The 24,890-nt window shown below is 39.4% G+C and overlaps 1 protein-coding gene across 3 annotated transcripts in view; it reads left to right on the top strand.

Moving 5' to 3' along the window:
- rel (v-rel avian reticuloendotheliosis viral oncogene homolog) overlaps positions 1-24,517 on the top strand; it is a 56,237-nt gene extending 31,720 nt beyond the window's left edge. For all 3 annotated transcript variants that reach the window (XM_048535467.1, XM_048535468.1, XM_048535470.2), the window contains exons 6-11: positions 4,133-4,273; positions 9,422-9,526; positions 13,486-13,701; positions 16,327-16,401; positions 21,642-21,749; positions 22,320-24,517. In XM_048535467.1, coding sequence (XP_048391424.1) covers positions 4,133-4,273; positions 9,422-9,526; positions 13,486-13,701; positions 16,327-16,401; positions 21,642-21,749; positions 22,320-23,164 — 1,490 coding nt within the window. In that variant the 3' untranslated portion in view covers positions 23,165-24,517. The remainder of the gene's footprint in view (positions 1-4,132; positions 4,274-9,421; positions 9,527-13,485; positions 13,702-16,326; positions 16,402-21,641; positions 21,750-22,319) is intronic.
- The last annotated feature ends 373 nt before the right edge of the window (positions 24,518-24,890 follow it).

Raw genomic sequence — 24,890 nt, 5'->3', positions numbered from 1 at the left:
CAGTGTTCCCAAGTGGAATATGAGTTGCTGTTCCTGCAACCTTCGGTTAGCATCGTTGTGGCATTGCAGAATGCCCAGGATGGACATGTCATCTGAGGAATGGGAGGGGGAGTTGAAATGGTTCGCGACTGGAAGGTGCAGTTGTTTAGTGTGAACCGAGCGGAGGTGTTCTGCAAAGCAGTCCCCAAGCTTCCGAATGGTTTCTCTGATGTAGAGGAGGCCACAACGGGAACAGCAGATGCAGTATACCACATCAGCAGAATTGCACGTGAACATCTGCTTGATGTGGAAAGTCTTTTTGGGGCCTGGGATGGGGGTGAGGGGGGAGGTGAAGGGGCAGTTGTAGCACTTGCTGCACGGAAAAAGTGCCAGGTGTGGTGGGGCCGGAGGGGAGTGTGGGAGCGGACAAGGGAGTCATTTCACTCTCATACATCTCCAATGTCCTCGTTTTTCAAGGACCGAACCTCCCCCCACCCCCTCAGTGTTCAAGAATGCCCTCGACCGTGTCTCCCACATTTCCCGCAATTCATCCCTCACAACCCCTCCCCGCAATAACAGCCAAAACAGAATCCCCCTTGTCCATCCCACCAACATCCGGATCAAACGCATTAATCTTCGACACTTCTGCCACCTGCAATCCGACCCCACCACCAAAGACATTTTTTTCCCTCCCCACCCTTATCTGCTTTCAGGAGTGACCACGCTGCCTGTGACTCTGATGTTCACCTGCACATCTGCTAATTTGGTATACTGCATCTGCTGTTCCTGTTGTGGCCACCTCTGCATTGGGGAAACCAAGCGTAGGCTTGAGGACCGCTTTGCAGAACACCTACACTCGGTTCGCACTAAACAATTGCACCTCCCAGTCACGAACCATTTCAACTCTCCCCTCCCACACCTTGGACGACATGTCCATCCTGGGCCACCTCAGGTGCTACAACGTTGCCACCCGTAGGTTGCAGAAACAGCACCTCATTTCGTTTGGGAACCCAGCAGCCCAATGGTATCAATGTGGACTTCACAAGCTTCAAAATCTCCCCTCCCCCTACCGCATCCCAAAACCAGCTCAGCTTGCACCTGCCTCCTAACCTGTCCTTCATCCCACCTACTCCCTCCTCCCACCTCAAAACCCACGCCCATCTCCTACCTACTAACCTCATCCCGCCCCCTTGACCTGTCCGTCCTCCCTGGACTGACCTATCTCTTCCCTGCCTCCACACCTACACTCACCTTTACTGGTTCTATCCCCGCCTCTTTGACCCGTCTGTCTGCTCTCCACCTATCTTCTCTATACATCTTCTATCCACCTCCCACTCTCTGCCTATTTATTTCAGAGCCCCCTTCCTCTCCCCCATTTTTTTGAAGAAGGGTCCCGACCCGAAACGTCACCCTCCTGCTCCTAAGATGCTGCTTGGCCTGCTATGTTTATCCAGCTCTACACGTTTTAATCATGTTTAATCAACTTTATTGATCTTTGATGAAATAACGTGTTGTGGATAAAGGTGAACCAATGGACTTAGACTTCCAGAAGACATTTGATCAGGTTCCACACCAAAAGTTATTGAGGAAAACAGAGGCAGATGGCGTTATGGGTAACATTGGAATGAATGGAAGTTTGATCAGCCAACAGGAAGAAGAGAGTAGGCATAAATGACTCATTTTCTGGTTATCAAGATGTAAGGATTGGTGTGTCAGAGGGGTCAGTGCTCAGGACTCAACTTTTTACAAGTTGTAAAAAGGGCTTAGATGAAGAGGCCAAAGATATATTTGCTAAATTTGCTAATGGTATTAAAGTAGATAGGAAACTAAGTTGTGGAAATGACTGGCTATTAAAGAATATAGTTGTGTTAAGTGAGTAGTCAGAGATCTAGCAAATGATGTATAATATTGGAAACATAATAATGTCTATTTTGGCAGCAAAGATAGTAATGCATATTATCTAAAATTGTAAGAGATTGCAGAGGCATCTTATTGTCCTAATGCATGACTTTCAAAAGGTTAGCATACAGATACAGTAAACAATTAGGAAAGTTAATAGAAAGTTGTCATTCATTGCAAGGGGAATTCAGTACAAATGTTGGTGAAAGTATGCTTCAGTTATCTGGAGTACTGTGTATGGTATTAGTCGTCTTAAGGAAGAATGCAAATGCATTGGAAACAGTTCAGTGAAGGTTCACTTAACTAAAACATTGAATGGGCAGGTTGTGTGATGAGGAAAGGTTGGACAGGCTAGGCTTGTATTTACTGGAGTTTCAGAAGAGCAACAGTGGATTTGATTGAAACATGCAAGATCCTGAGAGGTCTTAAAGGGGCCATGTCGGAAGGATATTTCCTCTTGTAGAAGAATATAGAAGTAGGAATCCCTATTCCAAATTTAAAGCATACCCAAGACGAGTGATTTTTTTTCTTTTCTGTCTCAAAGGACCTTGAGCCTTGAAATTCTTGTCATCGAAAGATGGTGGGAACAAAATACTTGCTTATTTTTAGGGCAAAGTTATGTAGATTCTTGATTAAACAAAGCCTGAAAGCTTATTAGGTGCCTGCAAAAATGTGGAGTTACCACATTTAGGAATGAATCAGCCATAATCTTACTGAATGGAGCAGGCTCAAGGGGCTGAATGGCCTGCTCCTTATTTTAATTTGTATGTTAAATCCTCTGGTTTATTTTTCCACTGGTGTCCTAAAATGTTCTGTATGTTTTAGTTAGTGCAAAGTTGCGAGAATGTAACCTATCACTTACAGTATTGTTTTGTTTCTTTAGTAGGCTTGATAAGAATCGTTGTGAAGTTCAATGGCTGAACTTTGTAAACTTAAAACCTGCACTGGTTCATTTTATTTGCATTGACATCACAGAAATACATCATTAATCTGTATTTTATAATTGGTGATGCAAATAATAAGACCTGTAAATGTCAACATAGTTCACTACATTGCATGAGAAATTTTGGTTATACAAGCAGAGTTTATGAAAATGTTCTTTTCAAACCTGAATGTGAAATTCTGTGCAGCTGACCTTTTTTTGGATTTGAAAAAAATCTGTTGACATTAGCAGAAGGTGTTCCTCTTTTTGTGTAGATTCGTTTGAAATTAGCCACGAAAAAATACATTGAGTGGGTATCAACATTGCCTACTCACAACTGAAGGTGGAATGACTCGGCTGTGACAACAATTTTTACGTTTAGCTGCAACGTTATTCAAAAGGAAGTGTAACCTCATTTATGGTTTGACCTTAACAGGCTCTGCGACTTTGTTGTGAGGCATAGTTGAAGATTGTTTGAGTTTGGTGCTGTTATATGTCAGTCTTGAGGTGGTGATCATTATTCAGTTGTGTAGCTTAGTATTGTCTGATATTAGCCGCTTATTTAGCTATATTATAATGTACGTATTCATATTGTTATGGTTTATATAAATGTAGTATATATTGAGTGGTACGTTGCAATGTATGTATTCAGATTAAACTCACAAAGAAAGACTATATATTGTTTTTGTTCTTAGTGGTTTGTAAATGCTTGACACTTTGCAAATGGGTTGTTGGCCTTCCAAAGTAGCTTGTCATTGAACAGAATGTTAACTTTTATTTCACTGATGAAACTATATTTATTTTGCAATATTAATTCAAATCAGAATTAAACTGGATGAAATTAATTAATTGCATTATTCTTTTTTTTAAACAAAAATTGAGGTAGGAGTACTTACTATCCTTGTACATTTAAAAGATTTCAATGAAACCCATCTCTCCCCCCTCTACCCCCACCACAACAGTTTCAGCTGCTGTCCATTCTCACTTTCCTACAGCAAGTAATACTCTAGTGTATCCTTAGATTCAGCATGTATGGTGCAAGAGGAGGCACCTTTGTATGCAGAAAATATACCAATCTTAGCCTGTTGCAATTATTGCTGCCTGCAATGAAGACACATCCCTTAACAAGCAGAAAAGAGGTCTTATTTTTATGTGAAAAGAAGAACATTGAAATGCAGTTCAGATCCTCTCTAAGAAATAGCTGTAAAGCCGTGTCATAACCAGACCATGGAATAATGTGTCAGAATATCAATGTGCCAACTTTCCACTATTTTCTAAAAATTCTTCTGTTTCCTGATTTGATATATTTTAGTGCTATTTGTTTTATTTCAGTTACACAGGAGCAGTTGCTTCAGATAGAAGACATTGACCTGAATGTGGTGAGATTGTGTTTCCAGGTGTTTCTTCCTGATGAGCATGGCAGCTTCTCAAGAGCTCTTCCACCGGTTGTCTCAAATCCGATATATGATAACAGTGAGTTTCAAAAACTATATTGCTGATCACCTATCCTAGTGCATTGACTATATCATAAATATGGGCAGTAGATGCTATACACTGCTGCCACTGTGTCTGTGGTGGAGGCAGTGAATTTTTAAGGTGCTAGATAGGGTGTCAGTCAAATGGAATACGATAACCTAGATGATGTTATGCTTCTTGAGTATGTGTTAAAGTTACACTTATAGAGGCAAGTGGTGAATATTTGACCTCAGTCCTGACTTGTGCCTTGTAGATGGTGGACAAGTTTTGAGATGTCAGTCGGTGAGTTGTTCGTCATAGAATTCCCATCCTCTAACAACATGCTTTTGCAGCAACAGATTTCTATATAACTTTTTCGTTTTCTGACCAGCTGTGACTGCCAGAATATTGATAGTGCAGGGTTGAGCAATGGTAATGCCATTGAATGTTGAGGGATAATGGTTGAATTTTGCCTTGTAGAAGATGGTCATTGCCTGGAATTTGAGTGGTGCAAGTGTTACTTGCCATTTACCAACGTAAACCTGAGTCTTGTCCAGGTCTTGCTGCATTCAGACATGATAGCTGAAAAATCACTAATGTTGCTAAACATATCCACTTTTGGGAGACGTTCAAGCGTGTGATGATAAGAATTCAGAGGCATATTGTTCCTGTTAGAGTGAAGAGTACAGCTGGTAAGATTAAAGAACAATGGATAAATAAAGGTATTGAGGTTATCGTCAAGAATAAAAGGGGTTTTTTTTTAGATACAGACAGTTTGCTTCAATTGAATCTGTCTTAATCAATATAAAGAATGTAGGGGCATTCTTAAGAGAGAAATCAGGAAGACAAAGAGGGGAAATGAGATTGGATTACCCTTGACCTTATCTGCCAATACTGAGAAATTCTACAAATACATTAAGAGCAACTGGATGATTAGAAGGACGGTAGGGTCTCTTAAAGCTCAAGAATGTCATCTCTGTGTTGAACCCCTGGAGATAGGAGAGAAACTAAATGAATATTTTGCATCAGGTTTTACTGTGGAGAAAGAAATGGAGCCAAGAGAATGCAGAGAAATAAACTTTGATGTTTTAAAAACAGTTCACATTTTAGAAGAGGAAGTTCAGGAAGTCTTAGAGAATATCAAGGTGGTAAATCTCCAGGATCTAATTTAATGTATCCCAGAATGTTGTGGGAAGTAAGGGAGAAAATTACAAGAGGCCTTGCAGAAATACTTGCATCATCTATAATTAAGGGTGAGGTGCCTGCTGACTGGAGTGTGGCCAATGTTGGACCTTTTGTATCAGAAAGGTTGTAAGGAGAAACTGGGGATCTGTGGACCTTGAGTCTGACTTTGTATATAGATAAATTGTTGGAGGTAATTATAAAAGTATGGATTTATGGACATTTAGAGAGGCAAAGATTCATTTGGAATAGTCAGCATGGCTTTGTGCGAGGAAAATCATGTCTCACAAATTTGATTGAGTGTTTTCAGGAAGATGCCAAAAAGGTCATTGATAGCAAAGCCATAGACATTGTTTATTTGGATATTAGTAAAGCCTTTGCCAAGATTCTGCATGGTAGACTAATTAGTAAGTTATGTCATGTGGGATTCAAGGTGAGCTTGCTAATTGGATACATAATTGGCTTAACAGCAGGAGACAGACAAATCAAGGGCCGAATGGCCTACTCCTGCATCTATTGTCTAAATGGTGGTGGGTTGCTTTTCAGGCTGGAGGCCAGTGACCAGCGGTGTTCCACAGGGATCAGTTCTGTATCCTGTTTTGTTTGTCATTTACTTAAATGATTTGGATGACAATCTAGAAGGCATGGTTAGCATGTTGCAGATGACACCAAGATTGGTGGTATTGTGAACAATGAAGAAAGCTTTCTAAGATTACAAAGGGATCTTGATCAAATGGGTCAATAGGCTGAAATTTGGCAGATGGGTTCACTTTGGAAAAATGCAAGGTGTTGCAGTTTGGTATAACAGAGAAGAACAAGGCTTATACATTTTATGGTAGGGCCTTGGGTAGTGTTGTAGAACAGAGGGACCTAGGGGTGCAGGTGCGTAATTCTTTAAAGTTTGCATCACATGTAGGCAAAATGGTTGGTTAAAAAGACGTTTGCAAACTTGCCTTCATTGCTCAGTCGTTTGGATGAAGGAGTTGGGACGTTATTTTGAAGTTGCACAGGACATTGGTGAGGCCTCCTCTGGAATACTGTCTCTAGTTCTTCCAGTTATAGGAAGGATATTATTAAGTTGGAGAGGGTTCAGAAGAGATTTACTAGGATGTTGCCAGGCGTGGAAGGTTTGAATTCTAAGGGACGGTTGGATGAGGTGGAACTTTTATCACTGGAATGTAAGAGGCTGAGAGGTAACCTGATAGAAGTTTATACAACTGTAAGAGGTATAGAAAGAGTTGATGTTAGTGAGTTTTCCCTAAGGTGGGGATTTTCAAGACTAGAGGGCACTTTTTTAAGGTGAGAGGAGAGAGTTTTAAGAAATATGAGACTTTTTTTTTAGATGGAGGGTGGTGTGCCAATGGATTGAACTTCCTGATGAAGTAGTGAATGTGGATATCATTACAATGTTTAAAAGACTTTTGGATGGAATAATGAATAGGAAACGTTTGGCGGGATATGGGCTAGGATTATGCAGGTGGGACTAGTTTAGTTTATGTTCGGTGCGGACTGATTGGACTGAAGTGTCGGCTTCCGTTGTTGGTGGTTGTTGTTGGTAAAGTGTTGGAAAAGGTTATAACGGATAGGATTTATAATCATCTAGAAAAGAATAAATTGATTAGGGATAGTCAGCACGGTTTTGTGAAGGGAAGGTTGTGCCTCACAAATCTTATTGAGTTCTTTGTGAAGGTGACCAAACAGGTAGATGAGAGTCAACCGGTTGATGTGGTGTATATGGATTTCAGCAAGGCATTCAATAAGGTTCCCCACAATAGGCTATTGTACAAAATGCGGAGGAATGGAATTGTGGGAGATATAGCAGTTTGGATCGGAAATTGGCTTGCTGAAATAAGACAGAGGGTGGTAGTTGATGGGAAATGTTCATCCTGGAGACCAGTTACTAGTGGTGTACCGCAAGGGTCGGTGTTGGGTCCACTGCTGTTTGTCGTTTTTATAAATGACCTGGATGAGGGCGTAGAAGGATGGGTTAGTAAATTTGCAGACAACACTAAGATCGGTGGAGTTGTGGATAGTGACGAAGGATGTTGTAGGTTGCAGAGAGACATAGATAAGCTGCAGAGCTGGGCTGAGCGGTGGCAAATGGAGTTTAATGCAGACAAGTGTGAGGTGATGCACTTTGGTACGAGTAACCAGAAGGCAAAGTACAGGGCTAATGGTAAGATTCTTAGTAGTGTAGATGAGCAGAGAGATCTTGGTGTCCATGTACACAGATCCTTGAAAGTTTCCACCCAGGTTGACAGGGCTGTTAAGAAGGCATAGAGTGTTTGAGCTTTTATTAATAGAGGGATCGAGTTCCGGAACCAGGAAGTTACGGTGAAGCTGTACAAAACTCTGGTGCGGCCGCACTTGGAGTATTGTGTATAGTTCTGGTCACCGCATTATAAGAAGGATGTGGAAGCTTTGGAAAGGGTGCAGAGGAGATTTACTAGGATGTTACCAGGTATAGAGGGAAGGTCTTATGAGGAAAGGCTGAGGGACTTGAGGCTGTTTTCATTAGAGAGAAGAAGGTTGAGAGGTGACTTAATTGAAACATATAAAATAATCAGAGGGTTAGATAGGGTGGATAGGAAGAGCCTTTTTCCTAGGATGGTGACGGCAAGCACGAGGGGGCATAGCTTTAAATTGAGGCGTGAAAGATATAGGACAGATGTCAGAGGTAGTTTCTTTACTCAGAGAGTAGTAAGGGAATGGAATGCTTTGCTTGCAACGGTAGTAGATTCGCCAACTTTAGATAAATTTAAGTCATCATTGGATAAGCATATGGACGTACATGGAATAGTGTAGGTTAGATGGGCTTGAGATCGGTCTGACAGGTCGGCACAACATCGAGGGCCGAAGGGCCTGTACTGTGCTGTAATGTTCTATGTTCTTCCATGCTGAATGACTCTATGAAGCTTCTGAAGGTGATTGTGTGTCATGAGTCAAATGAGTCACCCTTGTTTCCCCTTTTTGAGTTCTGGGTGAAGTGTTAAGTGGGCCTGATGGAACCCAAACTAATGGCCAGCGAGTAAGTTATTGTTAAATAAGTGCAACCTGATAGCACCATTGACATCTTGCATGACTGTTGAGAATATGGACAGGAACTGAAGTTGTCCTGTGCTTTTTTTGGACATGATGGGTCAACTGGCCTCATGTGCAATTAAGACTTTATGAAGCCAAAAAGCATGAAACCAAAAATGGGACTCTGAGTGCTGTATTAAAACTGAAGGAGGCAGTAGTCCGTGATATGTGGGGTGTATAGAATGGGAAAAGACTACATGATCTCTAGTTGATCTTTCAATAAACAAAGATAGGACTAATTGAATTGTGAGTATGTTGAAAATGACAAATCTAGTAAGACAAGAAAAATTTTTTTTCTGCAAAATTACTTTAAATTCTATAGTCTAAAGGTATAATTCACAGTAGGAGAAAGTAAGGATCTCCATATATCCACAGTTTGTAGCCACAATCCTCTAAGAACTCTGAGCCATACAGACGAGAAAACGCTCAAGGTTTATTTGCTATTGAACGCAAAACTTCAGCTGGGTTGCCTAACAGGCGCTACAAGTAGACTGAATTAGAGAATACAAATTAATCTTCTTTTCATTATGTAGTGACACTGTGTTAGCCTGGTTGTCTTGTCAAAAAGCATTTTTGTGTAAAGTAAATAAAAATTGAGGTTAAATGTCAATGCTGTCTGCATTTTCGAATGTCAATGGCCATACATGAATAATGGCTGTTTAGATAAATTATTAGAGAGCACCAGTGAACCCCATTTCACAAAAGGAGTCAGTGCCTTCCAGAGCTGAGCTACCAGGATTTAACTGAAAATATATACTATCCAGTGAGTGATTTGCATTTTATTTGGAAGGAAGGGAAGTAAGAAAGGAAACAAATAGTACAGATGTAGTAAGATGAAAGCTAAGAATTCTGTAAAGTTTTGTTTAGAGCAATCAGTATTTTCAATGCATTTTGGGTTTGCAGGGGCACCAAACACAGCAGAACTGAAGATTTGTCGTGTAAACAAGAACACAGGAACAGTTAAGGGAGGAGATGAAATCTTTCTACTGTGTGACAAAGTTCAAAAAGGTAATCCATCGTTTTCAGGTTTTTAAAATTGTGTTGCTTTAATTTATTATGAAGATGAAGAAAACTGTGAATTTATTCAGTCATCTAAAAGGACTGGTGACTATATTTAACATCCTTCCTTCTCCAGTTGCCCTGAGTTGTTGATATATCTTTTCATTTCTCTTGGGAGGTTAAATGGCCCATAATCAGAAATATTGACTGGGATCAGATTTTTTTAACTGTATGGTTATTTCACATGTTTGTGGAAAGTTGAAATGGTACTTTTTTTTGTTGTATCACATGATTTCAGTGCAACTTGATAGAGAATATTACTAAATTGGTCTTACTAAATGGACTTCCATCATTTTTGGTATGCAGTGCTACTAGGATCCAGAGTGAATTTCGAGGGATTGTTCCATTAGATTTACACAACTCTGGACCATGAATATCTGAAATTGTATTAACTAAGAATAAAATTTGGATGTGGATGTTGATGTGTTATCTTTCATGTCTACATCACCTCAGTGCTGGCATTTAGATGCCTGTGAGCATTAATGCACACTAATTTTAATTCTAGCATCACACCTTTCCTGTATTTCTGTCACCAGGGTACTTGAGAACATAAATACAGACAAATCCTTCCAGTGATATTCGGATTGAGGCTGTTTGTAGATTCAAAAGGCTAAAAAAATGTGCAATGAAACCTGTAGACTGTCAAGAGATTGAAGTTTCCAAGAAAGATTTTGGAAAGGAAGTTCCTGAACAACCTAATTGAATTTAACATCTGATCAGGATATGTTAAACATTTGGCATTCAAACAACTTACCATAGGGTTAGAGAAATGTTAGGGGATTTTTATTTTAAACTTGGAGTAATAAAGTTTTGGAAATAGTTAACGTAAAAAGATCATTGAGAAGGACAATGTACATGGTTCTGATTAATGGCTGAGATCTTGTATTTGTAATCACAGTGAAAACTATTGCTGTTGTTACTTGTGAAATTGAAAGCTAAGTGTAAAACGTGTGAAATGTGCTTGAAAGTATATCCCTTCTGCACAGTTTTAATTGATGCAATCGGTGTAAAATCAGCCATTTGGTATGAACTTTAACTTTTTATGCATTACTCTTACTGTTTAAAAATGCTGTACCTTGTTAAATGAGGTGCAGTTTAGCTTTTAATAGCACTAAACCGTTATTACTGCTGAATTGCCTCTCTGATCCTGTAAAGCAAATTTCACAAGTCTGGAGTGCCATTTCTATCACTCCATGATAACAAATTCTATAACTGATTACAATTAAAATTGGATATTTTCAGAGACAATAGGAACTGTTGATGCTGGAGAATCTGAGATAACAAGGTGTAGAGCTGGATGAACACAGCAAGCCAAGCAGCATCAGAGGAGCAGGAAATCTGATGTTTTGAGTTTTGTTTTCATTTCTGAAAAAGGGTCCTGACCCGAAACGTCAGCTTTCCTGCCCCTCTGCTGCTTGGCATGCTGTGTTCATCCAGCTCTACACCTTGTTATCTTGGATATTTTTAGTTGTTTTGTTTATATGTTAGCTCCTGCATTAAGTTGGTGTAAATCCCAACCTAGTTCATTCTCTATAAAATGATTAAAATTTGATTATTTTAAATTTCTGGGTTTGCTACCTGCATGGCTGCTCAGCCTGTTCATGGCTTCACTTTCTGCATACCAGAGATCCCTGATAGCTATCATCAGAACTAAATTAAATCAATATCGTGATAGGGGAAGTGTCACAGATCTTGTTCATTCTTCAGGGTCAGTACTGATGTGATTGCAAAGTCCAAACCATTTTTAAGAGTGAAAAGATTATTGCTGAACAAAGAGATATATTGATGATGCTTTTTATCCTTCATTCATCAGGACAAACACAAGAATGCCAAATTTTAAATGTTCAGTTATTTCTGCTGTAGGAGAAAAGGATGCTGATTGGTTGACAGTTCAAATCTGATTGGCCAAGCTATTGGCTATCCAAATTCCTGATGCCAACAGTGAACATGTAGATACAAATGCTGTGTTTTCAAATGAAGTCACTGGGGATTGTATATAGATGAGAAATTGGAAAGACGCAAGCCTGCGACCACTAGTTATGGTGTAGGGACAAGAAAAGGAGGCTACAGTGGTATTTGCCTTTTCGAAATGAACCGAATTTAATCCCTTGTGTTTTTAGGTAGTACTTCTGCTTAACGGTGCTTGAAATTTTTGTGTCCAAGAAGGTCCCTTCCTGCTGAAAATAATGTCACTGATGGTACCGGATAGTAATGTTGGTTGATATAATAAACAAGGCTAATATTTTGTTAAAGGCTACTTTGACTATCATGATCGCCTCTTGAACAACTCAAGCTAGTAAAAAGAGCTTGACATGGATTGGTGCTTCATATGGCAGGGAGAGTTGAACTTCATGGAACTTATCAAATAGTTTTGAAATGTAGGTTTAAAGGAGATTTCACCAGGTTAATGGCCAAGTGGATAAAAAAGTAGCAAATGATGATGTGTTGAGAGTGAACAAATGAAAGCCATTTGCTACAAAAACAGAACTGCCGGAAAAACTCTCAGAGAAAGAGAGAGAGAGAGAAGTAAGAGTTAATGTTTCTGGCCACGTGACCCTTGCAATTTGCTAAACTTAGTTAGGAAAGGATAGACCTTGCACAAGAACATCATGAGGAAATGGACATTGGTGTAAAAATTAATTGAAGTTCTAGGACATGAAAAGATTGGAATAGGATAGCAAGATACAGGGAAGACTCTAAGCCAAGGACTTGCCTTCAGGCAAAACACGTGATGATGATGCTCATGACATTTTGTGTTTCAACGATCTCTCTGGAGACTGAAATCCCAACCATCAACCTCCATTCAAGGATATTACAGAAAATAAATTGTTAATTTGTAGAATGGGGGATGAAAAGACAGGCAATCATGAGGTTCTTTCATCTCAGACCACGATCGTGTGGATATTGTACACTTCTGCATGGCTTGCAGAGTCCATAATAGGAACAACATCTGAACTGAATTGAATAGAATTATTAAATTAACTTTATTGTCACATGTACTGAAATGAAAAGTTTATGTCACCACATTAGTGACATCTTGGGTACAAAGGTGCCTAGGTACAATCCTTATTTACAGAATGGGGAAATAAAGAAAAAACAAGTTGCATTGCAGCTACACGCTGTATAATCATAAGTCAGAAAAATAAGAAGTGAAGTTAAAAAGACAAACATCATGGTCTCTCTCCAGAGGCTATCCACAGCAGACCAGTGCAGGGGGCCTCCACATCGTCTGAGTCTAGCTGCTACCGTGCTTTGTACGAAGCCGCTGCTGCCATACACCGCACTGGGCCACTGGCAATCCTGGTCCAGCTGCTGTACACTGGTGTTACCACTTCAGGCTGCTGATGTTCCTGCTGCTGGTCGCTGATGAGCTGGTGTCTCCACCAACCTCGCTTTGGAGGCCGAGGCCAGGTGTCTGAGGCCAAGAAACAGCAGGAGAGAGGGAGAGGGAAATTAAATGAAAAGAAAAAGAACGGGCAGAGCAGAAGAGCAGCTAGAGCATCCTACTCTGCCGCTACCTTACTAGAAATGTTTGTGTATTGCTAAATGCTGAGATGCACAAGAAATATATTTTTAAAGATTTTATAATTTATCTGACGTCTTTAGAATATTTAATTGTTTCAATTTTACTTGAAGCTACATTTTTTTTTGATGTATGATGAGTACTTTTACCCTGGATTATATTTGCCCTTAGACAAAGTCACAAATGGGGTCATTACCAGCTTATCCTGAAATCAGTAGTGGGAAAATGTAGAGACAGGGTGCCAAACTTAAAATCTATTTTAAAACAAACAAATGAGGTCAACTCTACGTTAGTCATGAAGTATAGACCACAGTTAAACATAACACGGATTTAAGAATCCTTTTACACATTGTGTTGAACAAATTCTTAATATTTGTGTCCTTAGATGATATTGAAGTTCGTTTTTTCACTCATAACTGGGAGGCCAAAGGTTCGTTTTCACAAGCTGATGTCCATCGACAAGTTGCCATTGTCTTTCGCACACCTGCATACTGCAATACAAACATTACTGAGCCTGTATCTGTGAAAATGCAGCTTCGAAGACCTTCAGACCAACAAGTCAGTGAATCAATGGAATTCAGATACCTCCCAGATGACAGAGGTATTGTTCATAATGATTGGTGTAGGATAGCATTGCTTTTATATTTAATCGGCTTATTCTGTGGTATTCAGTTGTGATGTTTTCTTTATTAAGAAAACTTTTAAGATTTTATAAGCAATGTTTCATACCCAAAGCTTTTAACTATGGTAAAGAATTTTGCAATTTCCCCAGGAGTGGGTGACTTATGAGGGAAGCATAAAATCGACTGCTGTGTTGATGACATTGAGCCCATCATCTACCCACAGTTACTGTTTTACCAGAACTTGGAGACAAGCCCACTTATCCATTGGACAGTTGGGGTCCTTATGACCAGTTACTGGTCACTTAAAACCTTAGTTAACCACCCAAGGTCTTGGTGCTTGCCTGGGCCATGTGGTATCTAGCACCCTTGTCAACTTGTGTGAATGTCCCCATACCCAAACACAGATATCTGAGCCTTCCCCTTGCAACTGTCCTTTACCATATGTCCTGTAGAACCTGACTTCTGCAACCTCCTCACAGAAGCCTGACAGTTTTGATCTCCTCAAACTCCAATCTCGCAAGGGCACTTGGCACCTTGACTCCTCTTTGGGAGTCCCTATAATCCCAGCAGTGATTATAGCTCTCATGATTGTCCAGCAACTCTTGGAGGCAGGACTTCACATCTGATGTTTGGGTTGAATTCAGCAAAGGGAAGACAGGAAGGCTTTTAAACTGGAGGTGGGGCATCTGCCTCCGATGTAGGATTTCCATAACACTGCATTTTGGGTGTGCCTATTAAATTGTATCTGTATAAAATATCTAGATTTGTCAACATTTTGCATCTTGATCCTGAATAATCTGAATTGTGTTTAGGGTCGGATGAAAATTCTTCATTTTAGTCTAGACTTGCCATTGAAGCTGAATCTTAGTCTGATCTTGTCTGTTTTGCACTGTCAAGCAAGAATAATTAATATGGGAGTATTGACTACTTTATCTCTTCTCTATATTGCTGAGGCCAATTTTGTCTCTAATCAACTAACTTTGCAAAGACCTGGGACTTTCCTAGTCTTCTGGATAACCACTTATTATTTGACTGTTAACAAGTTTATAGTAACACAGTTCTTTTGTCTATCTAGTCAGAGCAGTGAGCTTGTGGCATCAGTGTGTTGACAGGGCTTTTGATAAATGTTACTAGTTTGCATTCTTCTTTTGCGTTGAAGCAGTCAGAAGGCGGAGCTAAAGCCTAAAGAAATTGATTCTTTGGTGTTCCATTTGCAGACAAATATTAAAATCTCATTTGTTCAATTTAAGATGTTTCTTTTGGACCCATTTCAACACTGTTTATTGGATGGAAGTTAAATTAATTACTGTTGGACAATGCCTTCTTGTGACTAAGTTAAAGCAAAGTTTGAGCAAGGCTTTGTGCCACAAATGAAGGTTTGGCTGATCTTGTTGACCGGATAGTTCTGCAAAATGTCCAGGTCTCAGGAATTGAGTTTCTCATGACCAAGTTAGAATTAGGTTAGTTGAACTGTTTTCCAGAATTGTTAAATGGAAAGTTTTGAGATGAGTTGTTATTTTCACCTTTTTTTCCCCCTGCAAGGCTTTAATTTACCTATCAAGTTAATCAGCTCATAGAGGGTCATATAAGATTAATCATCAGAAATCTTAAGTTAGGAAGTGATATTTGTATGCTCAATATCTTGTGCAACCTGATACGCTCCTCAATGTGTACGGGTGGCTCCCAGCTCTACCTTCTCATGACAACTCAATCCCCTGAGCTAAGTTGTCAGACTGCTCATCAGAATTCTGGTACCAAATGAGCAGTATTTTCCTTTAAGTAACTATTGAAATGACTAAAACCATTGTCATTTAGCCTGGCTAAATCAGATCATTCACAATCTTGGTGTCGGGTTGTGAGGTGAGCTTTCAGTCAAACATTTGTGCTGTCATTAGGTCCACCCAATTTTGTCCCTCCCTCAGCTCATCTGCTGCAAAGACCCTCATTGTTACTTCTAGATGACTAATTCAGCAATTTCCTGGCTAGCCTCCCAGTTTCTCTCCTCTGTTACCTTGAGATCATCCAAAATTCTGGTCGCTGTATCTTACACTGACTTGCAGTGGCTTGTGGATCAGAAGTGACTAACTGTTAAAGTGCACTCGTTATTTTCTATTCTCTCCTTGGCTGTGCCCCTTCCTATCTCCGCAATGTCCTGTAGTCCTTCTGAGACTTGTGGTCTCTCCTATTTTAATAACACCCTCCTATTGGAGTTGCTCAGGTGTTAAACTAGAGCTTTCCTCTCACAACCTTGCTACCTTTCTATCTCTTTCAGCTTTAGATGCTCCTTTTAAACTTACCCCTTTAACTAAGCTTTTCGTTCTCTCTCCTATAATGATCTTGTGTGTCTCCTTGTCAAATCCTTTGTGGCAAGTCTTGAGACATTTTCTGCTAAAGGTGCGATTTTAAAAAAAATTAACATTGATTCCAGAAAACAAAGCTGGAAATGTGCTTATTGCCAATCATTTCTTATTGCCAATCATTTCTTATTGCCAATCATTTCTTATTGCCAATCATTTCTTATTGCCAATCATTTCTTATTGCCAATCATTCTCTTGACTATGATATTTTTAAATAATTATTTTGTATTCTGTCTCCTTGTATAGATAACTGCTTTTACGAGAAAAGAAAAAGGACAGCAGATGTTTTCCATAAGTTGCTGCAAGATTGGGCACCATCAGGTAAGGAATACAATCAAAACACTGGAGTCTTGTATTTTTTTTTGTTTTCAGAATTGCATTTGCCAGTTTGAGACTACAGCATCATAATAGAACCGCAGGTCACAAGCCTTTCCTAGCATGTCAGTTATAAATCAATATTCACTGACACATTAACAGTTCTGTGGACATTTTACATGAACTCTGGGCATATTATTTCTATCTTTTGGTTTCCAGCACCAATTTCTGAAACAAGGCCACAGTAGCCTAGACAATTCAGGGTAACTTTGTTACAGCTTTTATTGTAGGATAATTATGACTGAAATTATAAATCAGTGGGCATGATGTATACATTTTTCTTGTAATAACTTGCAAATCAGCTAAAATACAACATGTTAAATTTGTTTGAATGTTAGGCTTAAATATAGGTTCAGAATCATGATTTCAAGCTTTGAAGACTTCAAATATAAAGTGTAAATAAAGTGTAAATGCCAATGTCTGAATCACAGCCAACTCAACTACAACTCATCCTACTTCCTTCTTGATGGTGACCTCATCAGTGAACATGAAACCATTGTCTACATGCCTGTCACTGGGCACCACTGGTGATCATCCCTTCAGAACCTCCAAGCTCATACGTCCCCACCTCTATATAGCATGTTTCTTTCTCCTTCCCAAACTCCACCTATAGGACTGTCCTAATTGATCCATTGTCAGTTCCTGCTGACAATTTTTTCCCTCTGTCTTGATTTTTGTTTCCTCTCCTTGTCCAACGTTTTCCCACCCATGTTCATGACTCATCCGATGACCTCCTTCATTTTAGCAATTTTTAATTTCTTGGCCCTGAATATCTGCTCTTTGCCATAGGTGTCTGATCTCTGTGCACCTTCATTCTGCACCAGGATAGTCTGAGAGTTTTCTGCTCCTTTCTTCCTTGAAAGAAGACCATCAGACTTCGTCCAATTAAACCCTCCTTGATCCTGCATATTTTCTCATGTTGAACAATGGTTCCTGTAACTGTATTTACTGCCTCCAAATTAAAGTGTTGCAATGGTCATCTGCGTGAGACCTAGATATTTGTGAGATGTGTAGAACATTTTTTGTTCTAGACCTACTCTACTCTGCACTGCCATTTTCTGCTGTCACCTTCAACTGAGAAATTTCATCAATTTTACTTCTAATTTCCACCCTGCTGTTAGTTTCTGGTGGTCCATTTCCAACTCATTCTTCCTCACTTTCACTGTCTTCATCACAGTAGATAGGCCAATGAAAAATATTCACTATAAACCCACAGCCACCTTGACTACACTTCCTTACATCCTGTTTCCTGTAAGAATTCCATTCCATTCTCCTGATTTTTCAGGCAATATTGCATCTTATGATAGTGCAAACATCTATACCAGCACTTCTGATATGTCTTTTTTTTCAACTGAAGATTACTCCAGTCATGCTTGACAGGATCCTCAAACATGCCCAAATTATTTCCCACACTTCTGTTCTCATACCTTCCATTCCTGTCCAGAACCATAAGAGTTTCCCTTGTCCTCACCTCTGCCTCTCAACTCCTCGCTATTCAATAGCCCGTGCTCTGTCATTTCCACATCGTCCAGCGTGATGCCACTACAAACTGTATTTTCACTTGTCCTTCTTTTCCTGTTCCTTCATACAATGTGAGCATGGTTTGCAGACAAATTTCCAGCATTTGTTGCCTAGCCCTCATTGTTCTTGAGAATTCAGTGGTGAGCAAGATTCTTTAACTTCCAGCATTCTGAAGAGAACACTCCCTCCCAATCCATTCTTCAGCCATTCCTAATATGTCTGTCCCCATCTATGGCAGCTTTGTATCTAAGCACAAGAGTAGCCTGCCCTTTACCTCCCTCCTCAACATTCAAAGCCTGAATGATTCCATTCAGGTATGATTTAGGTGAAATAAAAACCAGAAGAACTGCGGACGCTGTAAGTCAGGAACGTAAGTTGAAATTGCTAGGAAAGCTCAGCAGGTGTGCTAGCATCTGTGAAGAAACATCAGAGTTAACGTTTCAGGTCTGGTGACCCTTCCTCAGAACAGTCACCAGACCCGAAACGTTAACTCTGATGTTTCTTCACAGATGCTAGCACACCTGAGCTTTTGTAGCAATTTCTGTTTGTGTATGAGTTATGTGTACTTCTTTCAATTTAGTATACTCTATTTGATCGTCACAAATTTGTCAGCTCTATACTGGGGAGTCCAGATACCAATTGGGTGACCACTTTATGAGACATCTCTGTTCATGACCCTAGCTTCTGATCAACTGTCATTTTAATTTTCCATTTAAATTGAGGGGGATCTTAGAGTAATGTATAAAATTATGAAGGGAATAGATAAGATAGAAGTAGAGAGGATGTTCCCGCTGGCAGGTGAAGCTAGGACAAGAGGGCATAGGCTCAAGATTAGAGGGAGCAGATTTAGGACTGAATTGAGAAGAAACTTCTTCACTTAGAGGGTTGTTAATCTATGGAATTCCTTGCCCAGTAAACGTTTTAAAGCTAAGATAGATTTATTTTTGAACAAAAAAGGAATTAAGGGATACAGTGAGAATGCAGGTAACTGGATCTGAGCCCACAAAAAGATCAGCTATGATCTTATTGAATGGCGGAACAGGCTCGAAGGGCCAAACAGCCTACTCCTGCTTCTTGTTCTTATGCTTTCTGCTTTTATGGTGATCTGACTGACTTTGGCCTTCTGGAATGTTCAAATGAAATTCAATATAAGCTTGAAGAATAGCGGCTCGCCTTTCAATTGAGCACCTTACTGCCTTCAGTTCAGTGATCTCCAGCTATAAATTTGTACTCCCACTTTGAAACTGAAGCTTCCAAACAGAAAAACCAGCAGTCTCATCATCTCCTTGCTTCACCATTGGATGACAGCTGTACATTAGTCTCGCGTTCACACTTCTTCCGGACACTTCATTTGTCCCATTACCACTCCCTTTGGCCTTGTACGGCAACCCTTTTCTCATTTAACAGGAAACCGCATTGGTGTGAATGGTTCACTTTCTGTTTGGCAGTATATGTGCCACAGGAATCAGTGCTGGGTGCTCAATGTTTTAAAATATATTCAGATAATTTGGTCAAAGGGACTGAAGGTATGGTTGCTCAGTTTGCTGATGACACAAAGTGAAATAGTAAAATAAGAATGTCCTGAGGAAGATTATAACGAGGCTTATAAAGTGATTGAAAAGGTTAAGTGGTGGCCAAAGATCTGGCAAATGGAGTACAATGTTGGGAAATGTGAAATTATCCGTTTTGCTGGAAAGCATGAAAAGGCATTTTATCCAAATGGTGAGAGATTACAGAGCTTTGAGATGCAGAGAGATCTGGGTATCCCCATGCTTGAATTGCAAAAGACTGATACGTAGGTACAGCAAGTAGGAAAACTAACAATGTTATCACTTAGAGATGTAGCGGCGAAAGAGGTGGGGGATAGTGCCAGCGTAGCAGCGGAAGAGGGACTGTTCCACATATCCTACGAAGAGGCAGGCATAGCTTGAGCCCGAGTGGGTTCCCATGGCCACCCCCTTAGTCTGTCTGAAGTGGGAGGAGTTAAAGGAGAAGTTTTTAAGGGTAAGGAAGAATTTGATGAAGCGGAAGAGGGTGTCGGTGGAAGGGGACTCATTGGGCTGTGGGAGAGGAAGAAGCCGAAGGCTTTTAGGCCAACTGCGTGGGGAATGCAAGTGTACAGGGATTGGATGTCCATAGTGAAGATGAGGTGTTATTGTTAGGGGATTTGAATACCAAATTAGGGAGGTTATGCTTCAGTTAATAAGCAATTTAAGTACTATGTGTAGTATTGGGCATTTATTTAAGGAAGGAATATAAATGTGTTTGAAGCAGTTCAGAGAACATTTACTAGGTTAATACCTAAAATGAGCACCTTGTCCAATGAGGAACGGTTGGACAGGCTAGGTTTGTTTTCATTGGAATTTACAGGAGTGCCAGGTGGTTTGATTACTAATAAAAGATCCTGAGGGCTGTTGACAGAGTGCATGTTAGAAGGATGATTCCTCTTAGAGAAAGTCTGGGAATAGGGGCCATTGTTTAAAAATAAGGAGAACAGCCTTTAAAGAGAGAGATTAGATCATTCCTTTCTCATAAAAGCTCATGAATCTTTGGAATGCTCGCCATCAAAAGGGCAATGGATGTAGTCTTTGAATTTTATTTAAGGCAGAGATAGATGCATAAGAAAAGGTGTGTAAGTTTGAGGGTAGGCAGAAATGTGCAGTAATCCCATCACCCATGATCCTATTGAATGTCACAGCATGCCCAGAGGCTGGGAGCTCACTTCTGTTCTGAATCGTATGTCCTTTTGTCACCCTTACTTGCTTTAAACTAGTACATTCAGATTGTTCCCAGTTCTAGGGGAAGGTCATTATCCTATGCATAGATGTTGTTTCTCTACAGATATTTCCCTGTCTGCTGAATATTTACAGCACTTTGCTATTAAATATGAATCAGTGCATTTTGCTGTCCAGCAGGACTAACACAGACATAGATCAGTCCAGTCTGTTGGCAGTGCCACTTTGGTTCTTAAGTATGACATTAGTTCTTACAGTCTCGAATACTATTCTTCTGATATAGATTCTGATACATAAACGGTTAATGAAGTACCCTTCTCTTAGCACTATTTCCTTCTTTAAATGGGATTGGATGTAATAAATATTGCTTCAAATTTGTTTTGCCATTCTTTCTAAGAATGATTTGCTACTGAAGCACCATTGAGCTATTATTTTGCATTTAGCACTTTTATTTTCAATCTCCCCAGCTAGAAGAGGTGGTTAATTTGTTATGGCTCTCTGCTGTGCTGATAGAGATGTCTTGAGGGACCTGCATACCAATGAAACTGAATATGATGGTTTCTTGGCATCTTGCCTCCCAATATTATGTCTTGGATAAGAGGTACACATGCATGAACAATCTGGAAAGCTAACGCAACATAAATTTTAGACTTCGGTCTTTGACAGAATTCTCTATGGAGTCTCCATGCATTATAAAAATAGATTAATGTGATTTAAAGTCCATAAATGTAGTGATGCAGGAGATATTAATCTGATAATTTAGATATTACTTAATGTCATCCTCCTGAGCTATGAGTGTGTTTTTGTGGAAAAGATGTTTGAATGCATATTAGAATATTGCGTCTGTTTAGATTAATATTTTCAAACATGTGGCAGTGGTGCTTTTGTTTGTAGATTTTTCAAAAAATCCAACTGGATCTTGATGTGTAGTTTCAGATACCACAGATATACAATGTATGCAAAACCAACCGGATAAGATCACAGTTGGTGTGCCCACTGCAAGAAGACCCTATGCTGTTTCAAAAACCATTAAGCAAGGTAAGAAAGAATGGCATCACAAACACAGACTGATCTGACTACGCTATAGATTGCATTAAAACAGCTTCAGAACTATTTTAGTATGAGTAAACATTAAAAATCTTTTTTTCTGTAGTGTAGCAAAATCAATTTTATCTAACTTCATAAATTCTGGTGATTAACAAGTTGCAGATATTAAATATATTTTCTCTGATTAAATATGAAATTCTTCGCTAGAGTCTATGATAAGGAACATCACAGCAGTGTTGTCATATGCAAATCGCAACTGCAATATCCCTTGCACTATGTAACTTTAACTAGTATATTATTGTATCTTCCAAATTCAAATCTACATTGAATTGCTTAAAGACATTTGTACACAGATTAACATACAATTTAGATGAATCTGCTTTTTTTTTATTTTACAAAACCAGTGTATGTTTCCTGGATAGTTATGGCAAAACTCCAGACTATCAGAGATTAGTGCAACTTTTATTTCTTGTAATTTGTTGATTCTAAGCATTAACTTGTTTATTTAAAAAAAAAATGCTATTGTCAGTGAAGTCACTGTTTTCACTCCTTGTTTCACAGAGCCTCGGGATGCTTTTACTGGACTACAACAGGCACAAGTAATGTCAAGTCAGCAGCATACCAAAAGTGTGGCAATGAACCAGAATAATCATAACTTTAGTAATGCAGTTATCAGCAATCCAAACCAGATTTTCACTTCTGGCCAACAAACATTGCTATCTACAACCACAACAGCAGGTACCCCTCCAAGCTGGAATCCAAATCCTTCTTTTAATACTCTAAAAGGGAATTTACATTTACATACTCCTGCAAATCATAATTCACTGCCAGTACTTAACGAAGATGTGCTGAAATGTTTGCAACCTCCTACGCGGAACAGTCCAGTAGATTCAATAGGGTTTCGACATGACATCAGCAATAATGGCATTGGAGCTCAACACGTTCAACAACCTGCGGTTTTAAGCACTTCTGATACTTTGGTAAATCACAACCCTCATATGCATATACTTGCCAGGAATAATGATGTACATTTGGTAGGTACAAACCATGAACAAGCTGTACCCATTTCAGATCTATGGGAGCTAACGAGTCAGCAACACACACCATCTATTCAAGGTATCCAATTGCCTCAAAACACTGCTGCTGTCAAAACTGCTCAAGCAAATACACAATTACCCAATGACATTCGTGTAGAGGGTGTCCTTGGACACCTGAACAGCGACTTACCTTTTAATGGAGGCATGCAGATGGCAGATGGCATGGCAAGTGATGTGTTCAGTGTTGGTGATATTGAAGCTAATGATTATAGGAATCAAATAGCCTCAAAGCATGTAGACCTAGATTTCATGAATGAATTTCAGACCGATTCTGGTGATTTCAGTGAATTATTTCAGTCTTTTTGTTAGTAAAAAGATGGTGAATATGTTTGATGTCTTGCCCCATTCAAAAGAGGGCCCTAAACTCTGGTGATATTCCAGAGGCAATCTCCAAACCAGCTGCCCAACTAAGGACTGGGCCAATGCCTATGGTTGGGCCTGCAGCCATGGAAAGATGGCAGCTCACTAGCTAAGGTGAGTGCTGAAGCTGCAGCATGGGTGTCTGTGAGGATTTATTGCCTTGAAGTACACTCTGAACAGCTCCCATCTAACTCGCATCTCATTCTGACTTGAAAATATTTCCCTGATCCTTCATTGTCACCAGATTAAAATCCTGTTACTCCCTCCCTACTCACAGTTTGATGAATCTACACCACATGGACTACAGTGATTCAAGAGGGCAGCTCATCATTTGCTCTGGAGGGCAATAAATATGTCATGAGACTCTGATCCCATGATACTAAAATGTTTGACTTCAAAAGATACAAATTCTGATCACAGAGACTAGGCACCCTGAGGCAGCCATATTACTCTGGTGGTGGCCATCAGCAGGAGGCATCTTCCAGGCTTTGGCCTCTGGCAAACGCCCAGTCCATTCACTGCCAGGAGGATCCTGATAGCATTCCCAGTTAACCCACAACTGGGTAACTAATACTACTCTGGCGAGGTGGATAAGCATTACCAGCAATGACCCTTTTCCATCAAGACTGCCTGGAGGTAGGATCATGGCAACCTTTTACTTGACGTTTGAATTTCTTCCCAGTAAAGCTACAAGTCAACCTTGAAGTCCATGTCTGTGGAACTAGGAAGATGTTCACCCATTTGCTATGGATCACTTTGGGAAGATGTTGCTTTTAGATGGAAGTTGGTTAGAAACATTAAAAATGAAGCTCAGAATAGTGTTACACATTAAAAGAAATGAATTGGAAGCAGTATTCAAAAGAAATGTTCAATAATATTCCTCACTCTGTTTCCTTGTATCTTCAGATTTTTAACATAATCTGTGCAGCAAATACTGTATTTTCCTAATTATCTAATGGTAATGCATTTTTAATTTTTACTATTTGATTTAAGTTCTCAAACCAAGTGAGAAAGTCTTAAATTAGGAAATTAGCTCATCTTGGTGCATTTTACACTGTAAAGTTATAAATTTACTTTTATATAGAAAGGGACTTCCCTTGATTTTTGTAATGACTGTGTCAATTTAACTGTACTTAGCATATAAACTTTGCAAGATAAGTTCTCAATTTATAAATCAGATTTATTAGGGAAATTGAATGTATATTGTATGGTCATTTTGTGGAATTTGAATTTTTTGTTATATGGTTTTCAAAGTAATTGCCACCAGAAGGGTTTTATAAATAGTTTTCAGGATATTTTCTCAATGGCACTTGCTATTATGATTTTTTTTATGTTTACAATTACTGTTGATGTTGTTTAATTTTATAATTTTGTATCTTTTAAATAAAAAAAGTTTCAATATTCCCCTGACTTTGTGTATTTCTATTAATGATGGTCTGGCACATGAGGAACTCTTAAATCTGGGATGGATGGTGAGAGGAAAAGTGCGGGAATTGAATGTTATGGGGGTTAATTCTGGATAGAGGAACAAGCCATTTTGGAAGTGCTGGTTTGAAAGTTTTCATTGGTTAAAAAAGATGTGGCAAAGATGGAAAAACTGGGTGAATAGAATAGAGACCTTTGTGAGGAAGCATAGTCAATGGTGGATATTAGCTGACAGCCTCTCCCCAGAAGT

Source organism: Stegostoma tigrinum, chromosome 9, assembly GCF_030684315.1.
Source record: "Stegostoma tigrinum isolate sSteTig4 chromosome 9, sSteTig4.hap1, whole genome shotgun sequence".
Classification (NCBI taxonomy): Eukaryota; Metazoa; Chordata; class Chondrichthyes; order Orectolobiformes; family Stegostomatidae; genus Stegostoma; species Stegostoma tigrinum.
The sequence above is the reverse complement of the archived record's forward strand: the minus strand, read 5'-3'. Positions and strand labels throughout refer to the sequence as shown.